The 16,395-nt window shown below is 38.0% G+C and overlaps 1 protein-coding gene across 2 annotated transcripts in view; it reads right to left on the reverse strand.

Moving 5' to 3' along the window:
• Nucleotides 1-16,395, reverse strand: part of ca10a (carbonic anhydrase Xa) — a 167,737-nt gene that overhangs the window by 14,944 nt on the left and 136,398 nt on the right. For both annotated transcript variants that reach the window (XM_057359014.1, XM_057359015.1), the window contains one exon: nucleotides 5,317-5,502. In XM_057359014.1, the coding sequence (XP_057214997.1) occupies nucleotides 5,317-5,502 (186 nt within the window). The remainder of the gene's footprint in view (nucleotides 1-5,316; nucleotides 5,503-16,395) is intronic.

Consider the following 16,395-nt stretch of genomic DNA (forward strand, 5'->3'; position numbering starts at 1 on the left):
ACATTTTAAGGTTCCGTGTCTGTTTAAAAAAAGTCTTAAATGTGACAGGAGCAGCAGGTGAAGTAACTCGGAAATCCTGCATAAGGCTAGACCGCCTCGTTTCGGTTCGCTTCGTGGACTTCGGGGGCAGCATGCTTTGAAGACAGAGACCTCGTTTTTAAGTCCGCGACCTTAAAAGGTCGCAGCATTTTTATTTGGGACACAGCTTGCGTGTGTAAATCGTACTTCTTCTGTGGGCCTGCGCCGCTAATTTGGAGTTTCTGCGTGAGAGCGCCCTCTTGCTTTCAGATGTGGCGGCATTTAACCGTAATTCATTCATCGTCACAGCCCTATTATGTGTATAATGTTGGATGTTCTGGTTGTTTATGAAGATTGCAGATTAGGTTTCATCGTAAGCTTTCTGTTGCTTTTTCAAGCTTCCTGATGGCTACCAAACACTCTTTTCTCATTTTATGATTTCTTTTGCCCATTCTACACCTTTCTTGTTCCTCAAGTAAATTTTCTTTAACACGCCAGAATCTTAGTGTATTACAAGTGTTAAAAAAGGGAAAATTGATCAACACGGTATTTAAGCATTTTTTTATCATTCCCTTAAAAATAGTGAATTTGGACATCCAAGGTTTCATAAGGACATCAATGGTATATTGTTTTCACAAATAAGGGCATCTGAAATGTCCCTTATGAAATACTGTACCACACTTCTCTTCTATCTCAGTACAAATTTGTTACCAAATTATTGACACCCAGCTAAGATGCTCATTTTACCAGATCCATTGGTTTTGTGTTATTTGTAGACCAAGGGAAGGTGTTAAACAGTAGCAGGAAATGTTTTTCAGGAGGCACGCACACACGCAGACGGATCTGTCAGACCGAGGAGAGGTGTCTCTGCTACGATAGGAGACAGCCTGTGCCTCTGGTGGGCCCTCTGACAAGCTCTTTATTGTGCGATAGCTGGCTTAGACCTACGATGGGCGAAATATGAAGACAGCAAGTCGATAGGAGAAAGAGAGGTGGACGGCGCTAACTGGACAAATGAAAAGCAGTCGCCTGGAACCGCCATCCGATAGCAGATGAATCAGAGCGTGCACTCATAAAGCAAATAAACGGAAAGCCCGGGAGTACAAAGAGCCATCTGATTTGATTACGTGAGAGCTAAGCTACCCCGTAAAGGAGTATGTAGCCTGTGTGCGAGACGACCGGAGCATAAGGCATGACTTCAAGGGAAATGTCCAATTGCCCATTACCTAAGTGGTACACAGTCAGAATGTATTTGAAGAGGGGGATGTGGCGTTTTATTTTTTTATTTTAGCAGGAGACCTGCCTTTGTGCAATTTAGCCTGTGTGACATCATAAACCAAGGAGAATTTGTTACGGTGAAAGTTTGATGATTTCTGTCTGACTTTTTGACGTGGTACTTTGCTATATTTAATGCATGGGAAAATGGGATTTTAATGAGGAAATTTACTTGGGCTGCTGAGATGTGAACAGTGACAGTAATGTGTTATTTTGCTACCATTGATAATTGGAAATTAATGAAAGGGTGAAGGAGGAGGTGCTAAAACCAGAGTGTGTGGGCTTCTATACAATTCAACAAATGCATTATTTCAAAGAAACATTATCTATTTAATGTTTATGTATTAGATTGTCCTGTTTATTTATTTACATAATTTTTCATAGGTCTAGCACCGTGGTTTAATTTACAACAACTGTTCTGCAAAAATAGCGCATTGAAATGGTTTTCAAATGCGCATCATTATCACATAAAATGCATTTCTTATAATGAAACAAGTCAGTTGTGGCAATCCAATTAAAAGTCCAAGCAGAAAAGCTGCTATAAAAGAATCCATAGATACATCGATGGACGGATGTATGGATTTTTTGTGCATCATAAAAGACCATGCAATATTTTCAACAGAGCGCTGGCTCAGTCTGTAATAACACTAAACAAATCTATTCACCCAATGTGATGAGTGACTTTATTGAGTGGTGCTGAAGCACGTGAGATGGAATGGGAAACATAAAACAGACTAATATTAAATCACAGTGGAAAGATTTTCAATCGTTTGTCCGCTCTTCCAAGATTAACTAAAATGTAGTGCAGTTTTAATGTGCCGTTACATTTTGTTCATACGTTCTTTTATTCAAGGTAACAGGGGGAATAAAAACTGAAACCACTTATGCAGGATTTTTAAAGCATTGCTGAAGATCTTAAAATAAATCTACTGTATCATTAAACAAGTACATAAAAATGATGTGTTCAAAACCATTTTGTTATCCAAATTCAGTACGAATAACAATTAGTGCTGTCAAATCGATTAATCATAATTAATCTATTCCAAAATAAACGTTTGTGTTTATATAATATGTATATATATACAGTATATATATATAAATATATATATATATATGTGTGTGTGTAGTGTATATACTGATATGTATATCTATAAATACACAAACATACATATTTAAAAAATGTGTAATATATATTTATACTTATAATCTAAAAACAGTTTTAATCGTTGTGATTAATCGATTTGACAGCATTAATAACAATGTGCTGAGCCGTCGGGTCTGATTTGGCTTGTGATTTCAGGTTTACTTTATTCGTTCTTTAAAGGCGGGGTGTCCCGATATCTCTGAGCCATTGTTGATGATCAAATCACCAAAACAGACACACACATACCCCCATCTTTCGCTTTCGTCAGTGCTCGGCTCGACTAATGTCTGTCCTGTGCACTGTACACCTTACTGCTGATTGGCTACAAGGTTGTTTTGGTACTCGGCCAGACTTTGTCTAAACAAGCGTAATTCAAAAATCAGAAAGTGAGGAAAAAAGGTGTATGACTTCCTTTGAGATGCTGAGGCAAACAGCAGCTGTCAAATGATTAATCGCGATTAATCGCATCCAGAATAAAAGTTTGTGTTAACATAATATATAGTATGTACTGTGCATGTTAATTTTGTATTATAAACACAAAAACATACACATACATGTATGTATATATATATTGAAGAAATATTTATTTATATTTACCAATAATTGAAGTTATATATAAACATTTATTCATTTTTATATTTTTCTTAAATATATGCATGTATGTGTTTATAAATACATATTATATGTCTGTGTACTGTGCATATTCATTTTGTAAACACAAACTTTTATTCTAGATGCGATTAATCGTGATGAATCGTTTGACAGTCCTAGCATCATTTTCAAACAGCATCATTTTCTTCTTAGTATCAGTGGCTGTTGATGAAACTATCCAGCTGCAGTGCAGAGACATAAATCACAGAAGGGATATTCTGGAAATATTCTGTTTCCCATTCACTTAAGCGTAGTTTTCAATAATAAATAGGATTTGCAGAAGAAAATACTAACTTGTTTACCAATTCTGAGTTTTGCATATCATTGCTGTGAAATTTAGTTTGCTAAATTGGAGTTTGTGCATCACGCTTTTTATGTAATATGTATTAAACATAATGGTTTATCAAGGCCATTTATTCTTCCAGTCAGAGCAACTAGCAATTTTATGTCTCGACCACAGATGGCGACGGCGAGACAAAAGTTTCAAACAGCTTTAGGAGAAATTTCTAAGAAACACCTTGCATATTTTAGCACTCATTTCATCAGTGGTGTTTCAGTTTGTGAATGAGACTGGCCTCATGGATCAGGGAGAATGAGGCACGCATTAACTCCGAGGTGTTGCAATGCATCTACAGCGAGGCAACTTTCCCCTGGGTGCCATGAGCACGAGTCAAACGTAATCTTCAGAAGAGCTACTTCAGAGGAGCTAGGTGGAGATGTGTTGAATGTTACAGAGACAGACATCCAAATAAAGCTTAAAAGCTTGCTTGCTTTTGAATGCAAAACAGCCAGCGGTCGGGAGATATTGAGAATGTGTTTGTCGTTTTAAGTTTTAATATTCTTTCTCTCTGTTCTCATTTCAAGGACAGGCACGGTCCCAACCCATTTGGTTCAATTTACATTCTAAGAGCTTTGTAAGCGTGTACGGAAAGTAGTTCTTGATGCATTTGGTTTCAGACCCAACTGTGACCATCACAAAAAGTTGGATTTCTTTAGAGTTTAAGAACTGGAGAAGTTTCTAAATTTTAACCACTGTTTTGTATATTTAATTAAATTTTACAAACTTGGATTGGAATTTCTCTAGTTTTCACTAAGATTGGGGTGTTTATTGTCTAACATCATAAATAAGGAATGAATTAAATGACTATAGTGACATTTCCTTTTTTTGACAGATGGGATCCATACTCAAAATACAAATACTGTTTCCCAGACAGTTCACATAAAGGTGTACCAGGTAGCGCAATTTTTTTTGCGTCAGTTACGATGTTTGCAATGGTCATAATAATTTACAGTATAGTATACCACAATCACACACATTCTTATCGTGTCTATAATTTTAGGTTAAGGTACAAGGCTTCAAATCACTAAGTACCTAAAAACTACAACGTACAATTACAACCGCAATAAATGAATTTTTGAATAAAACAAAAACAATCTGCCAAGAGAAGTAATGTTTTAAATACAGTGCCAGGGTAATGCTTCGGTTTGCCCTGACAGACCGTTGACACTTAAGTTTTATTATTGTTGGATTATCAGATGACTGCCGCAAGGGGGAAAATAAATTATAATCATTAATTACTGCGGATTTGCCTGTCAAGCTCATGCTTATTTTGTTGCCACACAAATCGTTGTTCTTATTACCTTCAGAAAGAAATGTCAAGGCTTTTCAGACTGGTGACTTTATCAAATGATGAAGGCTGCAGCACCGTGCCAGTTAAAATTACACCCGGAGCGTAATTGAGACGCATTTTCCAGCTATTATGGCTCTCTTAGTGGGAGACTACTTAAATTAGAGAATGAGTCGAATAAGTCATTATACATTACACTAATACAGTCAGAAATATTTCAGACAAAATATTTGCACTTTTCAGCGTGTTCATTGTTCAGAAATTGCAAAGAGGAGCTGGCTGGCTTGAAGTTTCTTTTTGAAGACTTCTGATGCAAACCCGGTTAACATTTCATGAAATTCATGCACCTAGGCAAAGTTTTACTGTTAACCAATGCATAAAAACACCAACGTTTATTTATTCCACAGCAATACTTTCTATTGCCTGCTAAGCATTGTTTTCTGCCTATGGCTGCCGGTGACCTCAGAGGCCAGTTTTCTTTACACTCTCCATAGACGGTGACCTCAAAAAAAACAAAAAAAAAACAGCGGCAACTTTGGGCCCCTGTGATCTGGTCTGCAACCCACTCAAGATGCAGGACACACAAGTTTCAAAGCTCACCTCCCCAGAGAAGGCCTGGCCGTTGAGCAGATGCTCCGAGCCCTGTCCATCCTCACTGCCAAAATGTAACCTTATCTCCTCAAGGCGGTGGCTGTACGTCACCGGTCCACCAGAGATGTTGACTAGATGCTCTTTATCCAATCGGAGTGATACATGGCGGCCCGTGTTGTACATTGTCCCTCCCACCTTTAGGGGAAATAAAGAGAATGGTTAAGAGTAGAAGTATTTAAACAGTATTGAAGATACTCTGCATGTACATACAGTATATACAAACACAAAGATCATTTTACAGAAAAAAAAGACAGTGGGAGGAAATTAAATGCAATACAATACTACTGTAACAAAAAAAGACTTGGCGTGACAGACGCAGGAGTGAAACCAAAAGAACTTTGTCCTCACTGCTTAAGAGCGCAAGAATCTGCCTGGAATCGATTACATCTGAGGCTTTGAAAAGAGAGGACAGAGATACAAGAACCCCGGATAGCAATCATTATCAGTGTATCCACTTATTTATTTATATTCAGGTTTTGCTCCAAAGTGAGCTATTGATATTCTAAACACGATGTTGGAAATACTTCCATCACTCTTATCTATCTATCTATCTTTCTTTCTGTCTGTCTCTCTTTTTTTCCTTTACGACTTTGCCTTCAAAATGATTTTCTCTCTCCAAATTCCCAAAGAAAGAGGCCTGCCCACACATCGTAAATATTTTATGGAACCTCTGAAAAATCAATGATTTGTGTAGGGTAGAGGGACGAAGTGAATAAGAAAGAGAGAATGAAAGAGTGGGAATTGGGAGAAGGGGATATGAACCCAAGAGGACGGGGTGAGCGGAGATTGTGGCCCCATTTAAAGGATTAGCAATCTGTAGGGTTACCTAGACTCCTCCAAGAAAAGGGCATAACATTTGAAAACCAAGAAGAGGACATTGCGCAATGATTATTCATGAACTACAGATGGCAAAAGTGAAAGAGATGAGGAAGAAAACTTCATTGTGTGGTTTCACAAAAGAAAAACCCTGTTGACGGTACATGACATTACAGCCGATGTCAAAAACTGAGATGTTTCTGCTACTGTCCAACAACAGCACTGAATAGACCTCTGTATCACAAAAGCTCAGTATTTATTCAGCTATATGTTGATAACATGTGAGCATTCTTCTATTTTTTTATGGACAGTAGACCATGACCTTCTTTATGCCCCTGTATGTGTACAAACTTCAATATTGTGTGTTATCTTCCAACATCAGACTACACACAATCAGGCCCTGCTCCAGATATGAGATGAAAGGTGGGCCAAGTGATGCTCCAGGTGGGCGGAATACTATGTATTTTTGTTTTCTGCCCCAAACTATTTATGAAAGAACTATTTGGCTTTTCGAATTATTCTTAAGTCTAATATTAATAGTGTATAACATTTTTATTTTTACATTCTTATGTATATATTTACACATTTTTTAAACATTTTTAATATTTTAATTTTGACCCCACAACAGATCAATTTAGTAACTTTAGATTTGATGAAAACACAAAAAAGAGCTATTCATATACACTATAATTTCACAGCATTAACTTTCTGCTCATTTTAGAGAATTCTGTCACAAACTCATCCATGTCCAGTTCATGTGTTATTGCTTTTTCATGAGCTAAAAAGACAAGGTTTATTTTCCTCTCATGAAGCATTGTTCGGCGGAATGGTGTCAAAATTCTTGCCAGAGTAGAGAATGAGCTCTAACATGAAGCAGTAGAAACACCCATGACCATTGCAGATACGTACAATTAATGAAGACTTGCAAATGCGTCTTTGTATTCCTGCAAGAGTTTGCGAACTGCAGAAGATTCATCATCAGTTGAAAGCTGTTTAGACAGCATCGGTCTGGCAACAAGAATTTAATTCTGGAGTTCGTTTAGACTACTAAAGTATTGTAATAAAGTTCACAAATAGTTCTAATAAAGTTCATTTGTTTTAACTGCCGTTATATTGCATCGTAATTCAGCACATCCGTTAACCTCCAAGGTAGCGAAGTGAATGAGCTACCTACGACTGTCTCGCCAAAAAAAGGGAAAACAGAAAAGAAAAATATCTGGAGCTGACTTAAATATCGCATTAATTTTGTGATTGGCTGTAATGTGGTGTGGACGCAGGGTGGACGCAGAGTCGCGCCAACTCCAATCACTGCAATTGAACTGTTTTTTCACAGCGACGGCAGATCACGGATCCTCTTTCCCAACGGCTCTGGTTGGAGGCAGGGTGGGCAGAGCTTCTGATAGGGTGGGCAGAGCCAACCCTGCCCCCCCCCGTGGAGCCGCGCCCGCACACAATGCATATGGGCAATTCCAAGCAAATGTCAACCCTAAGTTGAAAAAATCTAGTTTTCACCAAAGGTATTCACCATACTGATAGGTCAGATGTCAATATTTGGTGGTTTAAATACCCATTTGAAGTCTCTCTTAAAGTTTTTAAGGAAGCGTCAGGTAATTGTCACATCCATGACGGAATTGTCACATCCATAACTGTACATATTCCTCATAAATGGGCACATACAAATTAAAATATAGTATTTTATGTTCTATAAGTCATCCCTTCTCCATTTTTTGGGTATTATTTGGTTTGCACATTTTAATTCACAGCAATCCTACAAAGTACAATGTGTACAGATTAAAAATGTGCATACTTTTTTGTCATATACAGTATGTAACGCTTTTAAAATAGAAAACTCGTGCATAGACTCTGAACTCTATAATCAGGGGTATATAAATATAAACAGATGATTCAAAATATTGGTAATAAATACATGCTTTGAGAATTTATATTTTAAATTTCAACTGAAAATGTCACATCCATAACACTGGAATTGGAGCACAAGTCTGGAGCGCACGTCAGAGAAATAATTTTTTAATATATTTATAACACTGTTTTCAGATTGAAGCAGAAACCTGGCTGACAGGACATTTCATTTACATGTAAATAGAAACATTTACATTTAGGTGTTTAGCGCTCTACAACACTAAATTGTGTATATAGTCACAGCTTCCAAGTTAAACCCAAGGTATGAAGTTCATTACTTCGAGAACATGCATTGAGATTATCATAGCTGTGGTCTGTGTATTGAGCCGTTTCACTTTCTCGATTCACCTCATAATTTGTTTGGATTCAAAATCATACTAGTTAATGCTCTGCTGCACTTTAATTTATTGATCAGACAATTCCGCGGATAACACGTCACATCGTTTCGACGACAGTCGCAAACACCTCCCAGCCCGACACTTTGGATTCAACTGTAGTTGATCTGCAGCTCTGCCTACATTATTATAGAGACAGCTGACAGTAGCAGAAATAGAGGAATCATATACATAACAAAACACACATGAGAAAGAATATAAAATAACTACTGAACACAGCCTACAGGCGCTCCAGCTGGGCCGCTCTGTGGTATCGACTACGAGCAATAACTTTGAATCTATCCCAAGCCTGTTACGTAAAGATAACATAAACACGGGTTTCATTTATGGAAATATTGTTTCTGCGAGTATCAAGCTAAGAGCTGACTGTAAGATGTATGTTATTCTCTCTGGTTAGGTAATTATGATTGCAGGGTTTGAAAGCAATATCATGAATGTTATTGTTATGCTCTAGTGAGACCGCAATGAAATAAAGAAATTAGAGAAGCGCATGCTTTGTCAAGGGGGTTTGCATTATGAGCTTCTGTAAGGCTTTGAAAGGCTCATATCTGGATGAAAAGGATGTAAACCGATTCATTCCACAGTCTCCAATGAGTAACACCGGTCGGACAGTGAAGGAGTTATGTAAGCCTCACAGAACATAATACTCCACACTCATGAGAAAACTAGGTTTTCAGAAACACTCTATAAAGTTAGAGGAAGATAATGATACTTAAACAAACATGCAGAAAAACTTCAAATTAAAAAAATTACTGAAATTGACAGTAAAAATGTAACCAATGTTGGGGAAGATAATTTGCAAATGCTACTCATAATTTGTAGTAGTTAAATGGCAGCAAAGTACCTTAAAAGTACACTGCAGTTAGCACGGAAGCTATCTACAAGTTCTACAAGTTACAGAACAAAAGTAGATAAACAATGGTTCGGTACAATGAACCTGTCAAAGGAACAGAATCACTGCAATGAATCAAACCTTTGTATGACTGTTGCACATCTCACTGTGCTGAAGCCTGTTTGACAAATGCAACAAAACAGCTAAGCAGCACAGCTACGCGCTACTATTTTTAATTTACTGTCATGCTGGGGTTAGTCACTGTTTTTTTTCCAATTCATTACTTTTAAGGTTAAGGTTATAAATATTGACTAAACACTCACCTTCGTAATCATACTTTAGATTTAATACTGTCTTACGGTATAAATGTGGACGAAGTTAAAATCCTTCAACAGAGTGAAGACATTTCGAATCATTATCTGGTATTATGTTTGCTTCACTGGCCTACGGCTGCAAATAAAACTCATTGTTACAAATATGGTAGAACAATAACTTCAACTACCAAAGATGCATTTCTCGATAATCTGCCTGAATTGTATCAAATATCTAGCATGAGAAATAACGTTGAAGATCTTGACATTACCATTGAAAATTTTAACTCCACCTTCTCGGAAACGCTAGACACAGTTGCTCCTCTGCGTTTAAAGAAGATTAAAAATGGCAGCCCAACACCGTGGTATAATGAACACACTGAGGCTCTAAAGAAAGCGGCCTGAACCCACTGAACAAACTAACTACAGCGCCCCTAAGGAGAAATTGCAATTATTTTATACCGTAGATCACGATGAACTGTCTAAAATCATTAGATCATCTAAATCAACAACATGCATGCTAGACCCTATACCTACAAATCTACTGAACGAGATGCTCCCAGAAATTATAGATCCTCTTCTTAGTATTATTAACACATCTCTGACATTAGGACATGTGCCTAACGCATATAAGGTGGCTGTTATAAGGTCCCAAGTCAAAAAACCCCAACTAGACCCTAGAGAACTAGGGAACTACAGGACTATATAGAATCTACCTTTCATATCTAAAGTTCTGGAAAAAGTAGTTTCAACTCAATTATGCTCCTTCCTCCAAAGGAATGACATCAATGAAGAATTCCAGTCTGGATTTAGAGCATGTCACAGTACAGAGACTGCTTTGATCAGAGTTACAATTTATCTGCCATTGGCGTCTGACCGAGGTTGTATCTCGTTAATGGTGCTGCTAGACCTTAGTGCTGCATTCGAAACCATTGACCACAGCACACTCCTACATAGACTCGAAAATTACGTCGGCATTAAGGGAATAGCTTTGAAATGGTTTAAATCTTATTTATCAGACCGTTTTCAATTTGTAGCAATAAAAAATGAGGTGTCACGCAAATAGCAAAACCAGTACGGTGTACAACAGGGCTCAGTCTTAGGGCCTCTGCTCTTCGCATTATACATGCTACCTCTAGGAGATATAATAAAGCAACACGGAGTTAGCTTTCACTGTTATGCTGATGATACTCAAGTTTACATTTCCTCGAAGCCAAACACAGCAGTTCCAACGAATAATGGAATGCATAGTCGATATAAAAAACTGGATGAGTAACAACTTTTTATTACTGAACTCGGACAAAACAGAAGTGTTACTTATTGGACCGAAAACCACCATACGTAACAACCAAGAATACTGCTTAACTATTGATGGATGTTCCATAAAACCCTCGTCGTCAGCTAAGAATCTTGGCGTTCTATTCGATAGTAATCTGTCATTTGAGAGCCATGTCGCCAACACCTGTAAAATTGCGTTTTTCCATCTTAATAATATATCTAAACTACGTCATATGCTGTCACTGTCAGATGCAGAGAAGTTAATTCATGCATTCATGACATCAAGACTAGATTACTGTAATGCACTGTTAGCTGGTTGCCCTGCAGGCTTATTACAAAAACTCCAACTGGTCCAAAACGCGGCAGCTCGAGTTCTTACACGTACAAAAAAGTATGAACATATTAGCCCGGTTCTGTCAACCTTGCACTGGTTACCTATAAAGCATCGCGTTAACTTTAAAATCTTGCTTATTACCTATAAAGCCCTACATGGTTTAGCTCCTCAGTACTTGAGTGAACTCCTCTTGTATTACAGTCCTTGCTTGCGTGCTTGTCTGTGTTTGTGCGTACGCGTGCGTGTCCGTGTGTCTGTGCATCCGTGTGTGTGTGTCTATGTCTGTGTGTGTTAGTACGTGTGCATATTGTGTGTGTGGAGTGTTTTGTATGTGGGTATGTCTGTCTTCTGTGTTTTCACCTTTTTCTTGTTTTTGCAGGTATAACTTTAATTGTTCTGCTTATAGTCAATATGTCTCATGTACAGCTGCTTTGTAACAATGAAAATTGTAAAAAGCGCTATATAAATAAAGTTGAGTTGAGTAAACAATCTAAACAAAAAACTCCACACATGCAATCATCTAACCAAGTCCACATCATGCCAACTGTCATGATACAAACTGCCTGGCTCATGTTTCTTAATCTTTTGTATTTTTTATTACTTTTTGAGTCTATTAGTTTGTCAGCTTCTGGTCCAACTGTCTAGCAACCACAGGTTGTACTCCTTATAATCTCAGACTATGCAGTAATTTATATTGTCTACATGGTATTGCTCATCTATCATTTTTATAATTCCCCATATTAAACCATTTGATGCACTGATATTTGTATACTAGTAGGGAAGTAACCTTTAGACATGGACTTGTGTAGTTATAACACTTATGGTACCTTTGTTTTAAGTCTAGTCTTCCTATATACTTAGAAAAAATATAAAATATTCGGCAGCTGGAGCTCCAGAATATCATAAAATAACATGTTTCAGGTAAAATTGCTTTCCTGTGGCTCAGTGGTTAGAGCATGGCACTAGCAATGCCAAGGTCATGGGTTCGATCCCAAGGGATTGCACATAGTCAGAAACAAAAAAAATTATAATACAATGCAATGTAAGTGGTTTTGGATAAAAGCGTCTGCCAAATGCATAAATGTAAATGTAAAATTGCGTGTTTTTTATTTCTTTCATTTGACATTTTCACAGCATTTCATTTACATTTATGCATTTGGCAGACGAAGCGACTTACATTGCATTATAATGGTGTTGCCTTAGAGTTTCAAAGTGAATAAAAAAATCTTGGAGTAATCTTCGTTGGCATTTGAGCCATTTGTTCAGAATACGGTTAAGACATCCTTTTTTCGTCTCAGAAACATAGCACGCTTACGTCCTATGCTGTCCTTCTCAACTGCTGAGAGGTTGATAAATTCTTTTGTATTCTCACGTATTGACTATTGTGATGGTCTTCTTGCTGGAGTATCTAAAACCTCCCTTAACAAACTTCAATACGTGCTAAATTTGGCTGCTAGAATTCTGACTGGGGCCAGGTCTAGTGATCATATTACTCATGTCTTAGAGTCCTTGCATTGGCTTCCTATCAGGTACCGTATTGATTTTAAAATCCTTATGTTAACATTTAAGGCTTTGCATGACCTGGCTCCCCAGTACCTGTCTGATCTTTATCGCCTTACACACCATCTGCGTTCTTCTCAAAGTGGTCTCTTAGTTTTTCCCAAGACACGGCTTCACTCCATGGGTGATAGAGCTTTCTCTTCTTATGCTCCTAAGCTCTGGAATTCTCTCCCGGCAGACATAAGGGAAGCAAATTCACTAGCAACTTTTAAATCTCTTCTTAAAACATTTTATTTTTTACGATTGCTTTTGCTTGATTATTTATGTTATTTTGTATTGTTTAATATAACTTTTATATTTATAGGGCGTTCTTATTTTTGTTTTACATGATGTGATGTTTGCTGTAAAGCATTTTCAAAAAGCAACTTTTAAAGGCGCTATATAAAACAAATGTATTATTATTATTATAGTATACATTTGTTTCTAAGTATGTGCAATCGCTGGGATCATATCCATGACCTTGGCAGTGCTAGCGCCATGCTCTTACCACTGAGCTACAGGAAAGCCCAAAGATTTCAAAAATCTTTTCTCTTTGACGTCACACTTACAGTCACTAGTTAAGAGCCTGCAACTGCCAATCAGCCAATCACAAAAGAGTGATTAGTCACATGACATGTAAATGGCCTGGCTCAAAAACATCTCTGCACAGAATTATGTGCCAGTATGCAAAGTCTGTAGCATTGTGTTTTTTTTCAAAGAGGTCTATGAGCTGAGGCCTTTGAAATGCTAATAGATAGCTGTCTACTGGTACAGTATTAAAGACCTCCTTGTTTTACACCTGTACTGGATTGTGCTCTCTACAGATCTTCTGCATGGTTTCAACTGCAATAAACAGATTTTAATACAGTTTCTGTCCCCAGAAATGAATCAGGCTAAAGTCATGTGTCTGAAATAATACGTTTTGTGTTTCTTTATTAAGGTGAGAGGCGTACAAATCTAACACACCTCACAGCTCTGGATTTGCCAGAGTAATAGTGTCAAATATGTGGAAGCCATGTCTAAACTGTCAAATTCATTTCACCTGCAAAGGAGCCTGTTAGTCAAAGCAGCGGCATAATGCTGTTTAGTAACACCACACTGGAGCCTTTTAAACCAAGTTTACAATGTCAAGATGAAAGATTGCCAAAGGAAAAAGCAGAAAATAGCAAGACTTTGGCTGGGATGCAAGTGTCATGAATATGAGGGACTGTTTACTATCAGAACATTTTAATTATGGTAATATTTTTAATGGGCTTTACTTCAATCATAGTTGTAAATGAATCATTGTAAATGATTTGCAGACAAGACAAACAAACGAGCTACATTTGCCACACATATAAGTATCATAACTTGAATACGTGAACAGCAAATTTGTGCCTTGTGCTGTAAAACAGTAAAGATTTTTTTGGTCTCTGTTGTTCCATGAAAACTACAGATGCAAGAATCTGACATCACAGCTTGGCAATTCCAAGAAAATGCTGTAGTCTATTTTCACTATTAGTTAATCATGACAGTCGTAATTGTACTGTAAATTATTTATTTGAACAGCTTTACTGTCTGCTGAATGTGTTATACACAGTCACACACATATAGACAAACACGCTTTTTGCTTTTCAGTCCTCAATTTATGTCCCTCTCTGAGACATATGCCTTTAAATCTAAGTGAACTAAAAGGAGTTTGTAGTTTTCGCCCATGCTTCGTTACACATAAATGCAATTCTGATTTAATTGGACCATGGGTCCATATTCTTACCTATTCTTACCTTCTTAACTAAGGTGGGCACTGAGAATGCTGTGATCGGTACTGCATATTTTACAGTAACTGACAGATTCCGGCCAAAAAAAAAACACAACACGGGAGTGGGAGGGAATGGGAGTCGTTCTTCTGGGTTTGGGACGGGACAGGATTTTTCCCCAATTTTTTCGCAGGATTGGGATGGGACGGGGTTTTTTTGCGGCAGTGGGACGGGAGAGGTTTGAAAATCCACTCCCGCGTCACCCTCTAGTCTCAGCATGCCTCAACATGCCACACCATGACACTGAAATAATCCAGCTAACACAATTAAATGCGTCTTAAAAGGACCCACCAAGCCCACAGATACACCATTTCTCTCATTGTCAATGCTATTTCAAGTCAGGTGTATCTGCTTGCTTATTCGCTCGCTTGATCTTTCGGTTTGTTTTACTATTTCAGCGTCATTTTGTTCATACATTGACTTCCAGATGTTGCATGTGTTTCTTGATAAGAACTGTTTGCAGGTTCTAGTCCCATTAGAATCCTTTCACATGTATTTGCAACAGTACATGTGTATTTAGGCTGTAGGATTGTCTTCTAGTTTGTCATTTTACATTTATTACATTGGGTAAAGGCATACGCACAAAATTCCCTATTGCCTTTGCTTTAATGATGCTTTTGTTGCAGAGCTGGTTCAAAGAGTTTAATAATGAGACCCTTCAGAGGAGGAAGAGAAACAGAAGCATATAAGGGTCGTGAGGGCCTAGTGGCTGTTCTGAAGCTGCTGACTCAATAAATGACTCGAAGCCAGGTGTCCCAGATTCAAGGTTCAGCTTTCACGACTATCATCATACGGCTATGAGTCGCCATGGAAATGCACAGGAATAGAAAAGTCTACATGCATGCAAACACAAAGACGTTACATCCATTACATACAGACGAGGATGAGGACGATGTGGTGGAGGAGGCAGATGAGATCATGTGGGAGGAGTATGATAATGTCTTCTGGAATGATGATGTGCATGACAGGCGGTATATTGTGCAAGGGTACATGTACACTCGATTCCCTCACCCCAGGGTTTTATCCGATACTGTAGGATAAATAATAACCCACCAGCATAGCTCCGCCAGACATCCATGGAAGACTTCAGCATGGGTGATAGCCAAACTGGACCTTTTTAGCAGCAATGAGTGCAGACCGGGATAATTCAGGAGGACGTCTGGGTTTTATCCGATATATGAAAACAAACCAGCATCTCTAAGACAGACATTCACCTGAATGATAACGCAAGAAGATTTATATTCAACTCCAGCAAAACAGTCCAAAAGCTTTCTAGAGCGACGGAACTGTGGCAGACAACAGAAGGTTTGTTTTTAAATCACACTTTCTCAAATTATCTTCATCCTTTTGCCGTGCAGACGTTACAGCCTTTAATATCAGGTTTGTAAAATCCGGGACGCAATCTCCCCGTGAACATAGCAAAGTCTATAAAGTAGTGATTTATTGAGTCTGGTGTAGAAGAACTTGAGCGGCCTGCACAAAATTTAGATGTAATCCCGGTGAACATCTTTGGGATGAATTAGAGAACTGACCGTGAGCCGGACACCATCACTCAACATCAGTGTCTGACCTCACAGCTCTCGTGTCTGAATCTGAAGTTTTAGAACATGGCTGCAAGGATCTCTCTTTTAATGCCCACAGGAATTCAATGTTTATTAAGCATATATTGTATGTACTGTATGTGGGTGTATAGTAGTGTGTATTCTTCTGATTATGTAGGCTATATATAGTGCATTTATTATGTAGTGTAATAAGTTTTGTTTGTGGCAGACGGGAGTAATTAGGCACATCACAAGGAACAGCCCTG

The sequence above is a fragment of the Triplophysa rosa genome, linkage group LG18 (genome assembly GCF_024868665.1).
Source record: "Triplophysa rosa linkage group LG18, Trosa_1v2, whole genome shotgun sequence".
Lineage (NCBI taxonomy): Eukaryota > Metazoa > Chordata > Actinopteri > Cypriniformes > Nemacheilidae > Triplophysa > Triplophysa rosa.